Consider the following 13,787-nt stretch of genomic DNA (forward strand, 5'->3'; position numbering starts at 1 on the left):
CACACACAGACACACACACTGACTCACACACACACACAGACACACACACTGACTGACACACACACAGACACACACACTGACTGACACACACACATAGACACTGACAGACACACACACTGACACACATAGACACACACACTGACTGACACACACACACACAGACACACACACTGACTGACACACACACAGACACACACACTGACTGACACACACACACTGACTGACACACACACACACACACACACACTGACTGACACACACACATAGACACTGACAGACACACACACTGACACACATAGACACACACACTGACTGACACACACACATAGACACACACACACACACACACACACACACACTCAGTCTCTCTCTCTGCTTCAGCTCAGTGTGTGTGTTCATCAGTGTGTGTGTTCATCAGTGTGTGTGTTCATCAGTGTGTGTGTTCATCAGTCGGGGGAAATGTCAGCTGAATGAGCTGCAGAAGGTGTCAGGGGTCAGAGGTCAACCTGTGGCCTTCCAGCTGAGGCTCAGCGGAGCAGCCAGAACCGACCCGACAGCCAGAGGAGGTTCTGGAGGCTCTGGGACCGGATCGGACCGGGTAAATCAGGTCACAGAGACCAGGAGAAACAGGTCAAAGCGGATCAACAGAACCGCAGCAGAACCCAGCTCCAGTTACCGTGGAAACGAAGCCTTTAATCTGAACTCTGAATGGAAAACAGAAATTTAGTTTTTGAGAGAAATAAAAATGTATTTATTATAGAAAACAAAGGTTGGTTCTGTTCATGTTCTGGTCCAAATACTCCTGGTTAGGGTAAAGGTGCAGGAAAGGTGAAACAGGAAGTTTCCCTTCTGAATGTTATTTTCTGTTTCTGAGTCACAGACGAAGAAAATTTACCTGGAAGTTTTTCAGCTGATCAAATAATCACTGATCGATGCCGTTACCTTGGTGACAGACGGAGGGACACTTATGGTTCCGGCAGCCCAGAGTCCGACCACAGATCTGATCGCAGGGCGGGCAGTTACCAGGGCAACACTGAGACACAGAGCATCATGGGAAAGTGAGTTTAAACCGGACTGCTACCTGGTCATCAGGTGAGGGGCTAAAGACGACCTCTGACCTTCCTCCTGCACTGGTGTCTCTGGCAGTTCCTGGTCTGAGGACACTTGGCGTCACAGAGATACTCCTTATGGCACGCCATCGGCTTCCTGTGGCGCCCGCAGCGGCACGCCTTCTCCACCTCCTGCAGGACGACAGCGGTACTGCAACTGCTGCTGCTGTACAACGTGTGTGTGTGTGTGTGTGTGTGTGTGTGTGTGTGCGTGTGTGTGTGTGTGTGTGTGTGTGTGACCTGTCTGCAGGTCTCGCAGCTCCCTCGGTGGCATCGCATCGAACACGTGTGCTTCAGACATGACAGGCGGCGGTCACACGTGTCGCCGCAGGGCGGCACTTCCTCTGTGCACGGCAGAGACGACTCTACACACACACAAACATGAGTTCAACACCAGAACCAGAACCGGACCGCAGCAGAACCCGGTGCGTGTTTCTTACTGGTCTTCCCACAGGGACAGGATCTGCTGACAGAGCGGGGACATGGAGGACACGCTCCATCGTGACACACTTCCTCACAGGTGTGGTTCCCACAGGACAGATGCGCTCCACACACCTGACACACAAACACTGGGTCAGAAACCCAATCCAGGTCCAATCGGGTCAACTGGACCCAGCAGACCTTTTATATATACTGATTCTATACAGAAGGGGGCGTCAGAGCTGCGTTAATTAGTCTATTTGTTCCTATGAGGATGAGCTGTTAGAGCTCTGGTTCCCCCTGGTGGCTGGAACTGGTACTGCACCAATACCTGCTGGCAGGTCCAGCGGGGGCTGGCACAGGGCCGCTCTGCTGTCTGCCGTCCACACACACACCTCTGGAGGCTGACCCTGGGACAGGGGGGGCACTCTGACACACACACACACAGAAGGTCAGTCTGAGGTCACAACAATGTTTCACAGGCTGATCCATGAATCTAACTGGAAGCAGAGCCACTGAAAAATTCAACATGGCCGCCATGTTGAATTTGACAATGAATACATCTGGTGTCATATGCAAACTGGACCCATAAAAATATAATTTTCTGATAATTTTTGTATTTTTCAACATGGCCAACATGAAAAATTACTTGTGTGTGGTGCCAAACCACAGAAATCATATATTTTCTTGATCTTGTGTTTATTTTTTTTGTTCATTTTTTCTAGTGGACATTTGTCAAGATGGCTGCCATGATTGTATTAGAGAATGGATCTAAAATGTGCAGTACTTATCGTCAGCTAGCCAAAAGTTAGGTTCACTGATCACTAATCCGCTAAACAAGAATCTCCGCTACAATATTGACAAACACAAAAATATTAGCAGAAGCTAAGTGTCCTTCCAGACTGGTGAAACTAGCTAACAGAGTCCTTGGATTCTGATTCTGATGCATATTATTACTTTATAGTTGTATGAAATGGATGACCAAAGTGGAAAACATCTGATGTGACACAACGATCATCCATGTCATGAAAATGGGGAACATTTTAAGACAATTATGGGTTTAAAAGACTCAAAACTGTTCCCATCCAGAAAAATCCTGAAATTAAAGGGACTGATATGGAAAACATCCAACCAGAGGGGTTAGCATGCTGATGCTAATGCTATTATTCACACCTGGAAGATTTGGGCCGCAATATTCTTCACCACCGGGTACAGGTGTGTGTTTACCTGTGTGATACGGTACAGGTGTGTGTTTACCTGTGTGATACGGTACAGGTGTGTGTTTACCTGTGTGACAGAGCTGTGTACAGGTGTGCTGCTTACAGGCCAGCAGCTTCCCACACTGCTGCTGGCAGGACCAGGACTGGAAACAGAGAAAACAATGTAAAACTGAGACAGAAACAAGATGGCCGCCTTGCCTAACAGGTAACATACTGACGACTCATAGGAGCCTGACACGACCACCTTCAGACAGCTACCTTGTTGCTACAGCGACGGGGGAGGGGCTTAGCTTTGCCACACAAGCAGGACACGGACACCATCTTTGGACATGGCGGACATGGACCTGGAGACATGCAGAGACGGTACAGGTTTAGGCTGGTTGCCATGGCGCCTGCTGACTGAGGACTGGTTCTGGCCGGTAACCAGCATCAGATCCAGGTGTGTGAGGTTACCAGGGTGACAGAGCAGCAGGCAGGTGTGTCCACAGCTGGGTCTGAGCTCCTGCTGGCAGATGGAGCCGCAGGAGTGAGGAACCAGCCAGGGGTCGGCTGGAGGGTCCTGCAGCTTCCCGCAGTAGCACATGTACCTGAACGCAACACGGAGACAAGAGGGCCCAGCGGGTCAGAACCTCAGAGCCAGACTCTGGACCAGTCAAAGTAAAGACCTACCTGTTGGGCGTGGCGCTGGGAGGATATTCAGTTCTGCACTTTGGACTGAGGAGAGGATGAGGAGAGTTAGAACATTCCTGCAGGCAGTGAACGCACCACAGGGTGATCTGAGTTACAATCAGATGACTGAAACGGTAGAACCAGCCTGAACGTAGCAGTCTGTGTTCCTCACCAGGGCCAGGGATGCTGCTTCTGACCAAAGTCTTCATCGGTGGCAGAGGAGATGAGGAAGACCGAGTCTCTGGCCCACTTCTGGATGCAGGGCAGGTGGAAGAGGGAGAAGCAGCCGGAGCAGCTCCACACCTGGACAGGTGGAAAAACCCTGAGTTCAGACTGACAGGAGGACTAAACCCTGAGTTCAGACTGACAGGAGGACTAAACCCCGAGTTCAGACTGACAAGAAGACTAAACCCTAAGTGTGTGTGTAGGTGTGTGTCTACCGGCTGCGTCCTCTTGACTGAGGCGATGCAGATCAGGCAGGTGAGCGCTCCAGACTGGAACATGTCGCTGAGGTACTGGCCGGTTCTGGTCAGAGCCGAAGCATCACCGCCTGATCAGAGAGAGAACGGGTCAGAACCTGAACCAGACGGTGGTCCCGCTCAGAGCAGAACTGGGCTCACCTGTCTGGCTGGTGTAGGAGGTAAAGGTGGACTCCAGGATCCTTCCTTTCTGTCCGTCTCCATCATCATCATCGTTATCTTCATCGGAGGAAGAGGAGCTGACCCGGCTCTCTACCAGGCGCAGGGCTGTGGCCTGGTTGGACCTCCGGATCTCCTCGAACTTGGACTGGACCGACTCACCTGCATAGAGAGGGATACAGTTGATGTCCTGGATCAGTCCTGGACCGGTTCTGACCCACGGGGCTCCCAGATCTTCATCACCTTTGGCAGGTCCAGGGTTTGTCTTCTCTCCCCGTCCTGCTGGGACCCCTGGCCTATCCTTCTGCAGGGGGCGGGGCCTCTCACCTTGACCCTCCTGACCCCGGCCCCGGCCCCTGCCCTGCTGTCTCCAGGCCGGCTCCATGGCAACGCCTCCAGGCTCTGACTGTACAGACAGAAAAACCTGGAGTTACAGCTAACTGGACCAGTGCGCATGCGCCAGGTGTGTGTGGAGTTGAAACTGGGCTCAGTTCGGCTCCACATGGACCCCACCACCAGCCTGGGTTCTACCTCTGTCCCGGACCGGGCCGTTTCCTCTCGGAACCGGCTTAAACCAGCAGAGTCACATTACCTGTCAGCCAGGCTAACAGAGACAAGCTAACAGCCGCTGAGGTTCGGGTGAAAGCCGTCGGAACCAGCCGAACCCCGGCGGTAGCTGCCTCTTAAGCACATACAGCGCAGTTAGCTGAAGCAGCGGCGGCAGCAGCTTCAGCCTCAGAGCTCAGAAACAAACAGAAGAGCCGCAGAAAGAAGGAAAACTCACCTCAGCAGAGCAGAGAGGAGCCGCTGGACGCCGCTCACCGCTGCGCATGCGCACTGACCTGCAGGGGCATGCTGGGCCTTGTAGTTCTTAATGGGGTGGTGCCTCATAGACATCTGGTTAGACTGAAACTACATCTCCCATAACTCTACCAAACTCGCGCGTGAAGACACAAACTGTGACGTGTCACTCTGTATCTGCGCATGTGTGTTTCTCTGCTGGGTAAATAAATCTGAATAAATCTGATTCCCTCAGTAAAACCAACTTCATTTGGCAAAGTAAGTCCACCCTGATTCTCCGTCTGGTGGAAGTTAGTGAACCTACTTCATTAGTCTAGTGTTTTTCAAATTGGGGCCGCCAGGGGGCGCTAAGGAGGACACAGAAAGCTGGGGAAGACAATGTTATATTAAATAATATTTTTACAGTAAAATTTTATCGGGTTTTCAGTCATTATTACAACACATAACATAAAATGATTTATTTAAATGTTGTTTTCCATGCTCATGCTTGTAGTTTTTTTTTTAATCTATAGTATTTAGCAGGATATGAAATGAACAGAAGCGGGTGTTAACTTTCTTATAAAATATATTTATTTCAGCACAGTTTCTTCATCACATGTTGCATCATTAAAAAGCATCAGTTAAAGCCCAGAAGACCTGGTCCTGAATCCACCTGGGTCAGGAGGAACATGCCAGTCTCTGGTTCTGGTCTGCAGCCCATAAACAGGAAACTAAAGCATGCCTGGAAAAATGGACGCTGGTTGAATTTATGTTATTAAATCTAGAGGGTTTGTAGCGCTCAGGCAGTTCTGGATGAACCTCAGACCAACTGGCATTCAGGTCTCAGGGTGAAGATTCTCCGCTACGTTCAGACAAACTAGCAGCCAACGTACTGTTTCACATGTTACATAGTAATTACAACAGTTTATGTTGTAATTATTCTCAGACATGAGGAAGAAACACTACATGCAGGTGAAACCTTCCCCTCTGGACTGCTGCGTCCTTCAGGATCCACTGAGTCTCCTTTCCAACAGGACGTGTTCCCAGGGCTCCTCAGCAGTCCCCAGCACCGGGGCATTAATACTGTACAGTCGTTAACTCAGAGGACTTTAAATCTAAGGATCCATAATTACATATTTATTAACTTTAATTTGAATCTTGTTGAATTTATGGATTTATCTAATTTCTCGTCTCCTTCAAGTCCTTTTATCCTCAAACTAAAACTCAAGTTCTTCTGTCCTCCACCATCTTCTTATTTCTTCTCTTCTTCTTTGGTGGTCTCAGGTGTGGGAGGGGGCGGAGCATCACCAGGTGCGTCCTCCCGTGGCGGCGCCAGCTTCTTCTCCAGCCGGGTGACTCGGTGTTTGAGTTTGCTGTGAGTCGCATCGTGTTCTGCCAGCAGCCGGGCGTACTGGGTCTGCAGCGTGTCCAGGTTGCTCGTCATCCTGTCCACCTTCTCCTCGATCTCTTTGGGGTCTGGGCCCTGGGCTGCCAACTAGTGGACCAATGGAGAACATGTTATTTTCAGGAACACTTTAGTAGCCTCGTGCCCTAAGCCGCATCCTGTGGCCATACCTCCAGATCCAACAGTCCATCCTTCATCAGAATCTGCCGTCCCTTCTCCTCCAGCAGAGCTTTAGCATCAGGATACTCTGTCAGCGCCTCCATCAGGTCGTCTTTGGAAAGACAGAAGAGGTCGGAGTACCCGATGCTCCTGATGTTAGCTGTCCTTCTGTTTCCTGCCTTACTACCTGTTGACACCAAGAGGAAATGTTTCTAATGGTTCTGTAGGAGAGACCTCCAGTCCTTCATGACCTCTCACCTTTGATAGCCAGGATACTGATCTCCCCAAAGTAACTTCCTTCACTTAGAACAACGAACTGCGTGATGCCATCATCAGCAACCACAGCCAGCTTCCCTTCCTTGATGATGTACATCTCCCTGCCGATATCACCCTTCTTGCAGATGTAGTCTCCTGGACTGAAGACCTGCGGCTGCAGCTTCAGCACCAGCTCCACCAACAGACCAGCCTCGCAGTCCGCAAAGATCCGGACCTGCGGAAGCAACCAGAGGAATCTTTACCAAAGGTCTGTGTCCTTCTGTCTAAAGAGGAGGAACTTGAAGCAGGAACAGACCTTCTTCAGGGTGTCCAGATGTACGTTGATGGCGATCTCAGCCCTTAGCTTGTCAGGAAGGTACTTCAGAACCTCTCTCTCATCCACAGCCTTCTTATTGGTCCACAGGAAGTCAAACCACTTAATCACTCGCTTTTCCAGGTCTTTAGTTACCTACAGAGGAAGAAGAAAAGGTTTTAGAATAAGTCCATTACCTTGACAAGAAGAAATGCAGTTATGGTTCACAGGTATAGATGTTTAAAGATGTTTGCTGATTAACTTTACAAATGTTGGAAGATCTCCCAAACCAGTTGCTTCAAGTTCCTCCAGTGACTTTGCAGACAATAACTTTGAATAGATTTACGGAATGGGAAGCCCATAAAGAGGGAACTGCACCTTTCGGAAACTCATGTACTGCTTGATGGCGTCGATCCGGGCCTGGAAGTCGGCTCTGGCAGCGTTCATGTTAGTGATCATCGAGCCAACGTTACCGACAATGGTGGCAAAAATCAGCACACCCACCTGGAGGACAGGAACAAGCCATTTATATAACTTCTGACAGGTAGGTCTTTAGACTTCACATTGCTTTGATAAGAGCTTAGGATTTCTGTCGCATCCGAAAACACAAGCTTCAACAAAGCTTCATGCTTTTATCAGGGAAGGTGCATTTTCACATCCATCCATCTTTATGAAGTAAGACACGGTCACTCAGCATGACACACACCAATTCCTTTCCAAGTTGTAAATATTACAGAACTAAGAATAAAGGCAAATAGAACCTATGGTTCTCTGAGGAATAACCCACCAGGAAGTCCGTCACAACAAAAAAGTACTCTGAGTTCTCCACAGGGGGCGGCGTTTCTCCAATGGTGGTGAGCGTTAGCGTGGACCAGTACATACTGTAGGCGTACTTCCTCACCAGACGGCCAAACTCAGGGTCCGTCGGGTCGGGATACACGAACCTGTCAGAACCAAAACCTGAAGGGAAAAATTGGTAAGTAGAGTTAGAATAAATAGGGTTTATTTCAGAGGAACCAACATGCCCTACCGATGGCTTTGGAGAAGGAGTAGTACAGGCAGGCATTCCAGTGGATGATGATGAGAATGTACATGACAAGGTTGGAGATACGTAGAGCATTGGGGTAATTGGTTCTGGTCTCAGTGCGCTGGAAGAACTCCATCATCCTGAAATGGAGGCACAGGAAGTGAAACCGGTTCAGAGATCCAGAAGTTAGAAGCTCCTGCCACTGGAGTAAAACAGGGCTGACTAAATTATGGACTAAACTCAAGCCTGGCACACTGTGGTCCCAACCTTGGAGCTGAAGGTGTATGGATTATATTTTTTCAGCAATATAATCACAAAATGTACCTATAACGATCTCGAGACTGAATGATGGCTAGCTGAAGGGAATTATTTGAAAACGTGGGTCCAATGGAAACACCAATGGAGACACCAATGGACCCAACTGAAACCTGAGCTTTCTAAGATAATAAATCTGACGTCCAGTGTTAAGACTGTTTCCATGAATATGGTGGTTGGCATTTTGTCTATGCTTGGATTCATTTCCCACTACTTGTGTCTAGAAACTCAAGCGTTGATGAACAAGTAAGAGTGTCTCGGTTACCTATTGAACCTTAGAAGCTTGTTGAGGCGGATCTCTGGGTAGGTGATACCAAGAATGAGGTACAGGATGTCAGTGGGAATCATGGAGACCAAATCCAGTTTGAACTGGAAGGTTTTCATGTAACGTTCACGCAGTTTCTGCTCGTCTTTCACCAGTAAACCCTGCTCCAGGTAACCTATGGTCACATGTATGCTTCGTTAGTACACAGGTGTGAAAACAATTGCTTGATTATATTAGTTAGAGTGCATTCAGACCTGTTCTGGTTCTGAAAACCATGTCCATGATATAAATGACGTCACAGATAAAGTCCACAATGAACCACATGATCAGGTAGTCGGTCTGAAGCTCCTCAAAGCAAGCCCTGAAAACAGACACAGTGTACGACTTCTTCAATATGACAGTTAGACCCGGAGACGGTCCAGCTGTGACCATCTCTAACAGCTGAAACTAAGACTGGCAATGAAAAGTAGGGCTTGAATGTACCATCCCTGTGGTAGAGTATACCTGGTATCCACTGACTGGCCTTGACTAGAGGCAATCAAAGGCTTGGGCTGTCTGTCAAACTGCATTTATGTTCAAATCTTATTATACAAACATGATTCTGTGATCTAATACATTGTCCCAGGTCTCAAACTGACAAAGAGGGAACAGCTAGTCTTTCTGCAGCCCAAAAATAAGGTCAGCAGGACTATACCGGTACTTTAAGGATAATATCTGCTGTCCTTCAGGTTGATTTATCTGATAATGCCTGGAGACTGACAGACCCCAGCTTGGTCTTCAAACCTGCTAGTATCCATTCAGATCGTGGGAAATAAAGGAATTTGACATGAGACATGGGGGCAATCAGTATGCTCGACTATAAAATCTCAACCGTCCGTGGACAGAGTCCAAGGGGCTCACAGAAAATGCACCTGAGTATGTGGGAGCATGAAGCCTACCCTCCCTGTTAGATGAAGCTAATTTCTGCTGATGACTTCTCTACTCTCCTTCTGTCAGCCAGTTCCTTGGTTTGGTTCATGACCATAGTCGAGACAGAGGATGCAGATCAACCTTTGACTCTTCTCGAGTCATTGCCCCATGATGAAGTAGGTGCTGGTATTTCCTGTCAGCTCCACCATGGCAGACTGGTGTTGCTCTCATATTACAGCTGCTGGTCTCAGTTCTCAGTTTGAGCAAGAGAAACTCCTTCAATTGAGTCATTCCTGATCTGAAGGCACCACTCCACCCTACTCTGGCTGCGGCCTCAGACTAACTGGACCAGATGGTACCTCATGTTCAGCTGGACTCTACAGGAACCTGATGCTGACAGACCTCGTTTCCCTGCTGTGTCTGGTACCTGGCTATGATCTGGTACCTGGCTATAATCTGGTACCTGGCTATGATCAGGGTCCAGTTGTACATGACTGGGATGGTGATGATGAAGAGCCAGTGGTAGTAGGTGTTCCCAGCTGGATCGATCACTGTGATCTCTTTCGCCCTGCAGACAGAAAACATCAGCCTGTGAATCATGAGGCATCGTTTTATGGTTTCAGGGCTCCGGTAAACCTACGCCTCCTCCTTGGCCTTCTTCTCTTTCTCCCTCTTCTCCTTCTCTTTCTGTTTCTCCTTCTCTTTCTCTTCCTTCTCCTTCTGTTTCTGCTCCTTCCTTTCCTTTTTCTCCTGCTTTTCCTTCCTGAGGAAACCAGAAGACAGAAACTGAACTTTGATGAAATCCACATCAGTCATCACCGTCCTGATGAAAAGCAGTCAGACTTACTCTCTTTTCTCCTTTTTCTCTTTCTTCTCTTTCTTTTTCCTCTTCTTCTCCTCCCTGAGAAGCAGATTAAATTATTATCATTAGTTACAAGTGACCTGGTGTCTTCTTGATGAATTGTATCTAAATGAATATTTCTTACTCCTCCTCTTCCTCGTTGTTGTTGCTGTTGTTGACATTGAACAGAGCTCCAGCTCCAGCTCTTTGGGATCTTCTGGAAAACAAAGTTACACATCAGGGTCCAGCCCCGATACTGGCCCCTGCTGGCCTGGAGGGCCAACCAGACCTGGTGTTTCTCCCAGGACTCAGAGAAACTCACCTGAGCCCCTCTGTGACATCACCTGGCTCTGCCCACTCCTCCATGTCCTGCAGCACGATGCTGGGGATTAGCGGTGCTACCGTCGCCATGGTGATACAGTTGGTCTGCTGAGAGGGAGGAACGTTGCTCTTGGTTAAAATCTACTTTAACATTCAGGTTTTGGTGGCTTTTAGAGAATATGTTGGTTTTTCTGGTGAATTTGAACCGGAACCAGTTTCAGGTCGCCTCAGTCCAGACAGCTGGTTCTGGTTCCAGCAGCTGGTTCTGGTTTAAGCAGCTGGTTCTGGTTTCAGAGGTTCTCCAGAGAACAGGAACCCAGCAGCAGGTCAGGGAGGAGGTTCTGGTTCTGCTTAACGCCGGGTTTGGTTCTATAAAAACATCCAGGCTTTGACCATCAAACCTCTGATCAACGAACATCTGGACATAGAAAGAGGACGGAACAGCTGGACCGACCATCTGGACGGAACCAGCAGGATGGACAACCTGGACGTCCATCAGAGACATGATGAGATGAGAGGTTCTGTTCACCAGAACCCACCCAGGAGACGAAGCAAACCTCCAGAAAACTGGAGCCAAAGTCTTCTCATGCTTTTTCTGGTTCAGCCTAACAAACCACCTGCACAGTGAGGCATGGTGGTGGCAGCATCATGCTGTGGGGATGAAGAAGCTGATCAGAGCTGCTGGAAGATCAGGATGGAGATAAATCAGATGAGACTGGGCTGGAGGTTCAGATGTTCATGGGATGTTTCAGATCAGACTCAGGCTGGAACGGCCTAGTCCAGGGGTGGGCTCTCTGTTAATCTGATAATGCGCTAGCAGCACAGTTAATTTTACATTTAGGGCTTTAGATGTTTTGCTAACTTTGAAAACTTTAACTTCCCTTAAATTAGTTTTTCAGGATAAGATGTGAAACGATAATTCAGTTTTGAAAGGGCTAACTGTAACATAGCCCTCAATGCTATGGTGGGATAGCACTTACCACTAGCCTCTGCTAACTACCATGTACCGCTGTAGAGTTAGCTTCTGCCTGATGGAATGGTATGGCTCCTTAGCATTAGCTTCTGCTAAATGCTATGGTGGGTAGCACTTTAGCATTAGCTTCTGCTAAATGCTATGGTGGGTAGCACTTTAGCATTCATTAGCTTCTGCTAAATGCTATGTTGGCATAGCACTTTAATGTTACCTAATGATTATTGCTTTAGGTTTATTGTTGAATTCAGACACCGACTGAGGGACAAACTGAGGCGCATGATGGGAAACGTGATGGTTTGAGTTGGTGGAAGGATCTGAACATCTGGAGCTAAATGATGGAGTTCATGTTGAACCCAGCAGGTTGGTGGAGCCACTGAGGGCCATGGAGGCCGAGGAAACACCTGGAGGCTGAAATACGTTTAAAATCATTTAAAAGATGATTTCCTTCATGTAGAGATAAATCCTGGATCCATCTGAACTCTGCTTCCTCTGATGATAAACTGATTCATCCCTGCTGTCCTCAAAGTCCAAGTTTCAGCTAAAACCCCATAAATCACAGATTATATGTTGGTTTATGAATAAATCTGAATATTTAGACGTTTTTAAAGTAGATTATTTCCACAGGAAGCTCTGATGGAGGTTTGACCGTCATGTTTTACCCTGCAGTTGTTCCTGTCTGACTCCAACCTGGTTAAGTTTCCTGTCTGGATCTGCTGGTTTCCAGACGCAGCAGAACATCTGGACCAGTTCCCTTCAGGTCAGACTAACCGGACCGGTTCCCTCAGGTCAGACTGACCGGTTCCCTCAGGTCAGACTAACCAGACCAGTTCCCTCAGGTCAGACTGACCGGTTCCCTCAGGTCAGACTGACCGGTTCCCTCAAGTCAGACTGACCGGTTCCCTCAAGTCAGACTAACCAACATGCTTGATGAATAACCATGAATCTGTCCATAACGTTGGTCCCTCTGCCCGTTATCTCCTTACCTGTCAGCTGATAATCCCGGGTTATGCGGCCTAGATCCCCCGACTGCCCTCCAAACACATCACCATGGAAACAGCGGGGCGCCCCCCCACACAGAGCCTCCTAAACACCCCGACCCCTGGAGGAACCCAGAGAGGAGAAACGAGGAGAAAACGGGAGAAACACGAGAGGAGGAAGGAGAGGAGCAGCGGTTCCTGCAGGAGTCTCCTCTGTCACCCTGACAGGGATAAACGGATTATAGCAGGGATGATACGTCTGAGGCTGGACTGGACCGGGATGGACTGGACCGGGATGGACTGGACCGGGATGGACCAGGATGGACGACCTGGACTGGACCAGGATGGACTCAGAGACTGGACCAGGATGGACTGGACTGGGACAGACCTGGATGAACCCGGAGACTGGACCTGGACTGTACCAGGACGGACCGAGAGACTGGGTAGGTTAAAAAGGATCCAGGTTCAGGTCTGCAGGTGGAGCTCTGGGTCAGAACCTTCCTGTGTGTTTAAATCAGCTGAATGTTATCAGCAGGTGGAGGGGCGAGATGATGATGATGATGGAGGGAATACGACTCAGAAGAAGAGAAAATCTGAGAAAGTGAGGTAGAGGAGGAAAGGAGGAGGGGTGAAAAGTGAGATGGTTGGATTACAGAAATCCTGCTGAGTCAGCGCTGGACACTAATAACACACACACACACACACACACACACACACACACGGTGGGGCGGCAGCTTTGATTGGCTTACTGGGAATTATCTGAGTGTGCTAACGAGGCTGATGAAGTTAAACGAAGCGTCGACCAATCAGAGTCCGTCGTTTCCTCATATCTGGGTTACAATAATATTCATATTCTGACTTCCTGTCAGCTGCTGCTGGGCGGCGCCCTCTGGTGGTAAATTAGGAAAATAACACGCACACACTGCTAACAGTTAGTTTTACCAATGTTTTCCTTTAATAGTTTGTACATTTTTGATAAATTGTGATTTTTAGAAACAAAGAAAATGAAACATTTGGTTTAGTTTTTAGGTTTTTATTAAAGTGATTTCTACAACATGCTGAACCAGACATCAATAATCAATAATCAATAATCACACCATGAATTCAGCCTCCAACCAGAAACATTTTCCCTGCAACCAGACATCAGAACTGATGAAAATATTAATAAACTAAATGATTTAAACCCATAAA

General features: G+C 48.3%; 2 protein-coding genes across 7 annotated transcripts in view; both read right to left on the minus strand.

Moving 5' to 3' along the window:
- nfxl1 (nuclear transcription factor, X-box binding-like 1) overlaps positions 1–4,968 on the minus strand; it is a 17,748-nt gene extending 12,780 nt beyond the window's left edge. For 3 of the 5 annotated variants that reach the window (XM_015016358.1, XM_015016362.1, XM_015016361.1), the window contains exons 1-14: positions 4,849–4,968; positions 4,300–4,459; positions 4,039–4,218; positions 3,859–3,968; positions 3,591–3,721; positions 3,419–3,463; positions 3,203–3,336; positions 3,008–3,093; positions 2,817–2,892; positions 1,861–1,958; positions 1,550–1,664; positions 1,350–1,474; positions 1,119–1,241; positions 943–1,033 (exon numbers count right to left, since the gene is read on the minus strand). In XM_015016358.1, the coding sequence (XP_014871844.1) occupies positions 943–1,033; positions 1,119–1,241; positions 1,350–1,474; positions 1,550–1,664; positions 1,861–1,958; positions 2,817–2,892; positions 3,008–3,093; positions 3,203–3,336; positions 3,419–3,463; positions 3,591–3,721; positions 3,859–3,968; positions 4,039–4,218; positions 4,300–4,459; positions 4,849–4,953 (1,579 nt within the window). In that variant the 5' untranslated portion in view covers positions 4,954–4,968. Of the gene's footprint in view, positions 1–942; positions 1,034–1,118; positions 1,242–1,349; positions 1,475–1,549; positions 1,665–1,860; positions 1,959–2,816; positions 2,893–3,007; positions 3,094–3,202; positions 3,337–3,418; positions 3,464–3,590; positions 3,722–3,858; positions 3,969–4,038; positions 4,219–4,299; positions 4,463–4,840 lie in introns of all 5 variants that reach the window. The other 2 variants (XM_015016359.1, XM_015016360.1) reach the window with 2 other exon arrangements.
- Positions 4,969–5,404: 436 nt separating this feature from the next.
- Positions 5,405–12,824, minus strand: cnga1b (cyclic nucleotide gated channel subunit alpha 1b). 2 transcript variants are annotated; one of them, XM_015016364.1, is made up of 15 exons: positions 12,603–12,824; positions 10,648–10,754; positions 10,471–10,542; positions 10,332–10,385; positions 10,125–10,247; positions 9,948–10,052; positions 8,830–8,936; positions 8,576–8,750; positions 7,999–8,135; positions 7,756–7,928; positions 7,347–7,472; positions 6,972–7,124; positions 6,659–6,890; positions 6,412–6,587; positions 5,405–6,331 (listed from the first exon to the last, which is right to left on the minus strand). In XM_015016364.1, the coding sequence occupies exons 2-15, from the start codon at positions 10,734–10,736 to the stop codon at positions 6,089–6,091; spliced, it is 1,965 nt and encodes a 654-aa protein (XP_014871850.1). In that variant the 5' UTR covers positions 10,737–10,754; positions 12,603–12,824; the 3' UTR covers positions 5,405–6,088. The 2 variants fall into 2 exon arrangements, with proteins under 2 accessions (XP_014871850.1, XP_014871849.1); XM_015016363.1 differs by having other exon boundaries at positions 10,125–10,542; positions 10,648–10,751.
- Between the last annotated feature and the right edge of the window lie 963 nt (positions 12,825–13,787).

The sequence above is a fragment of the Poecilia latipinna genome, unplaced genomic scaffold (genome assembly GCF_001443285.1).
Source record: "Poecilia latipinna isolate Pla-1442-1.1 unplaced genomic scaffold, P_latipinna-1.0 Scaffold2010, whole genome shotgun sequence".
Classification (NCBI taxonomy): Eukaryota; Metazoa; Chordata; class Actinopteri; order Cyprinodontiformes; family Poeciliidae; genus Poecilia; species Poecilia latipinna.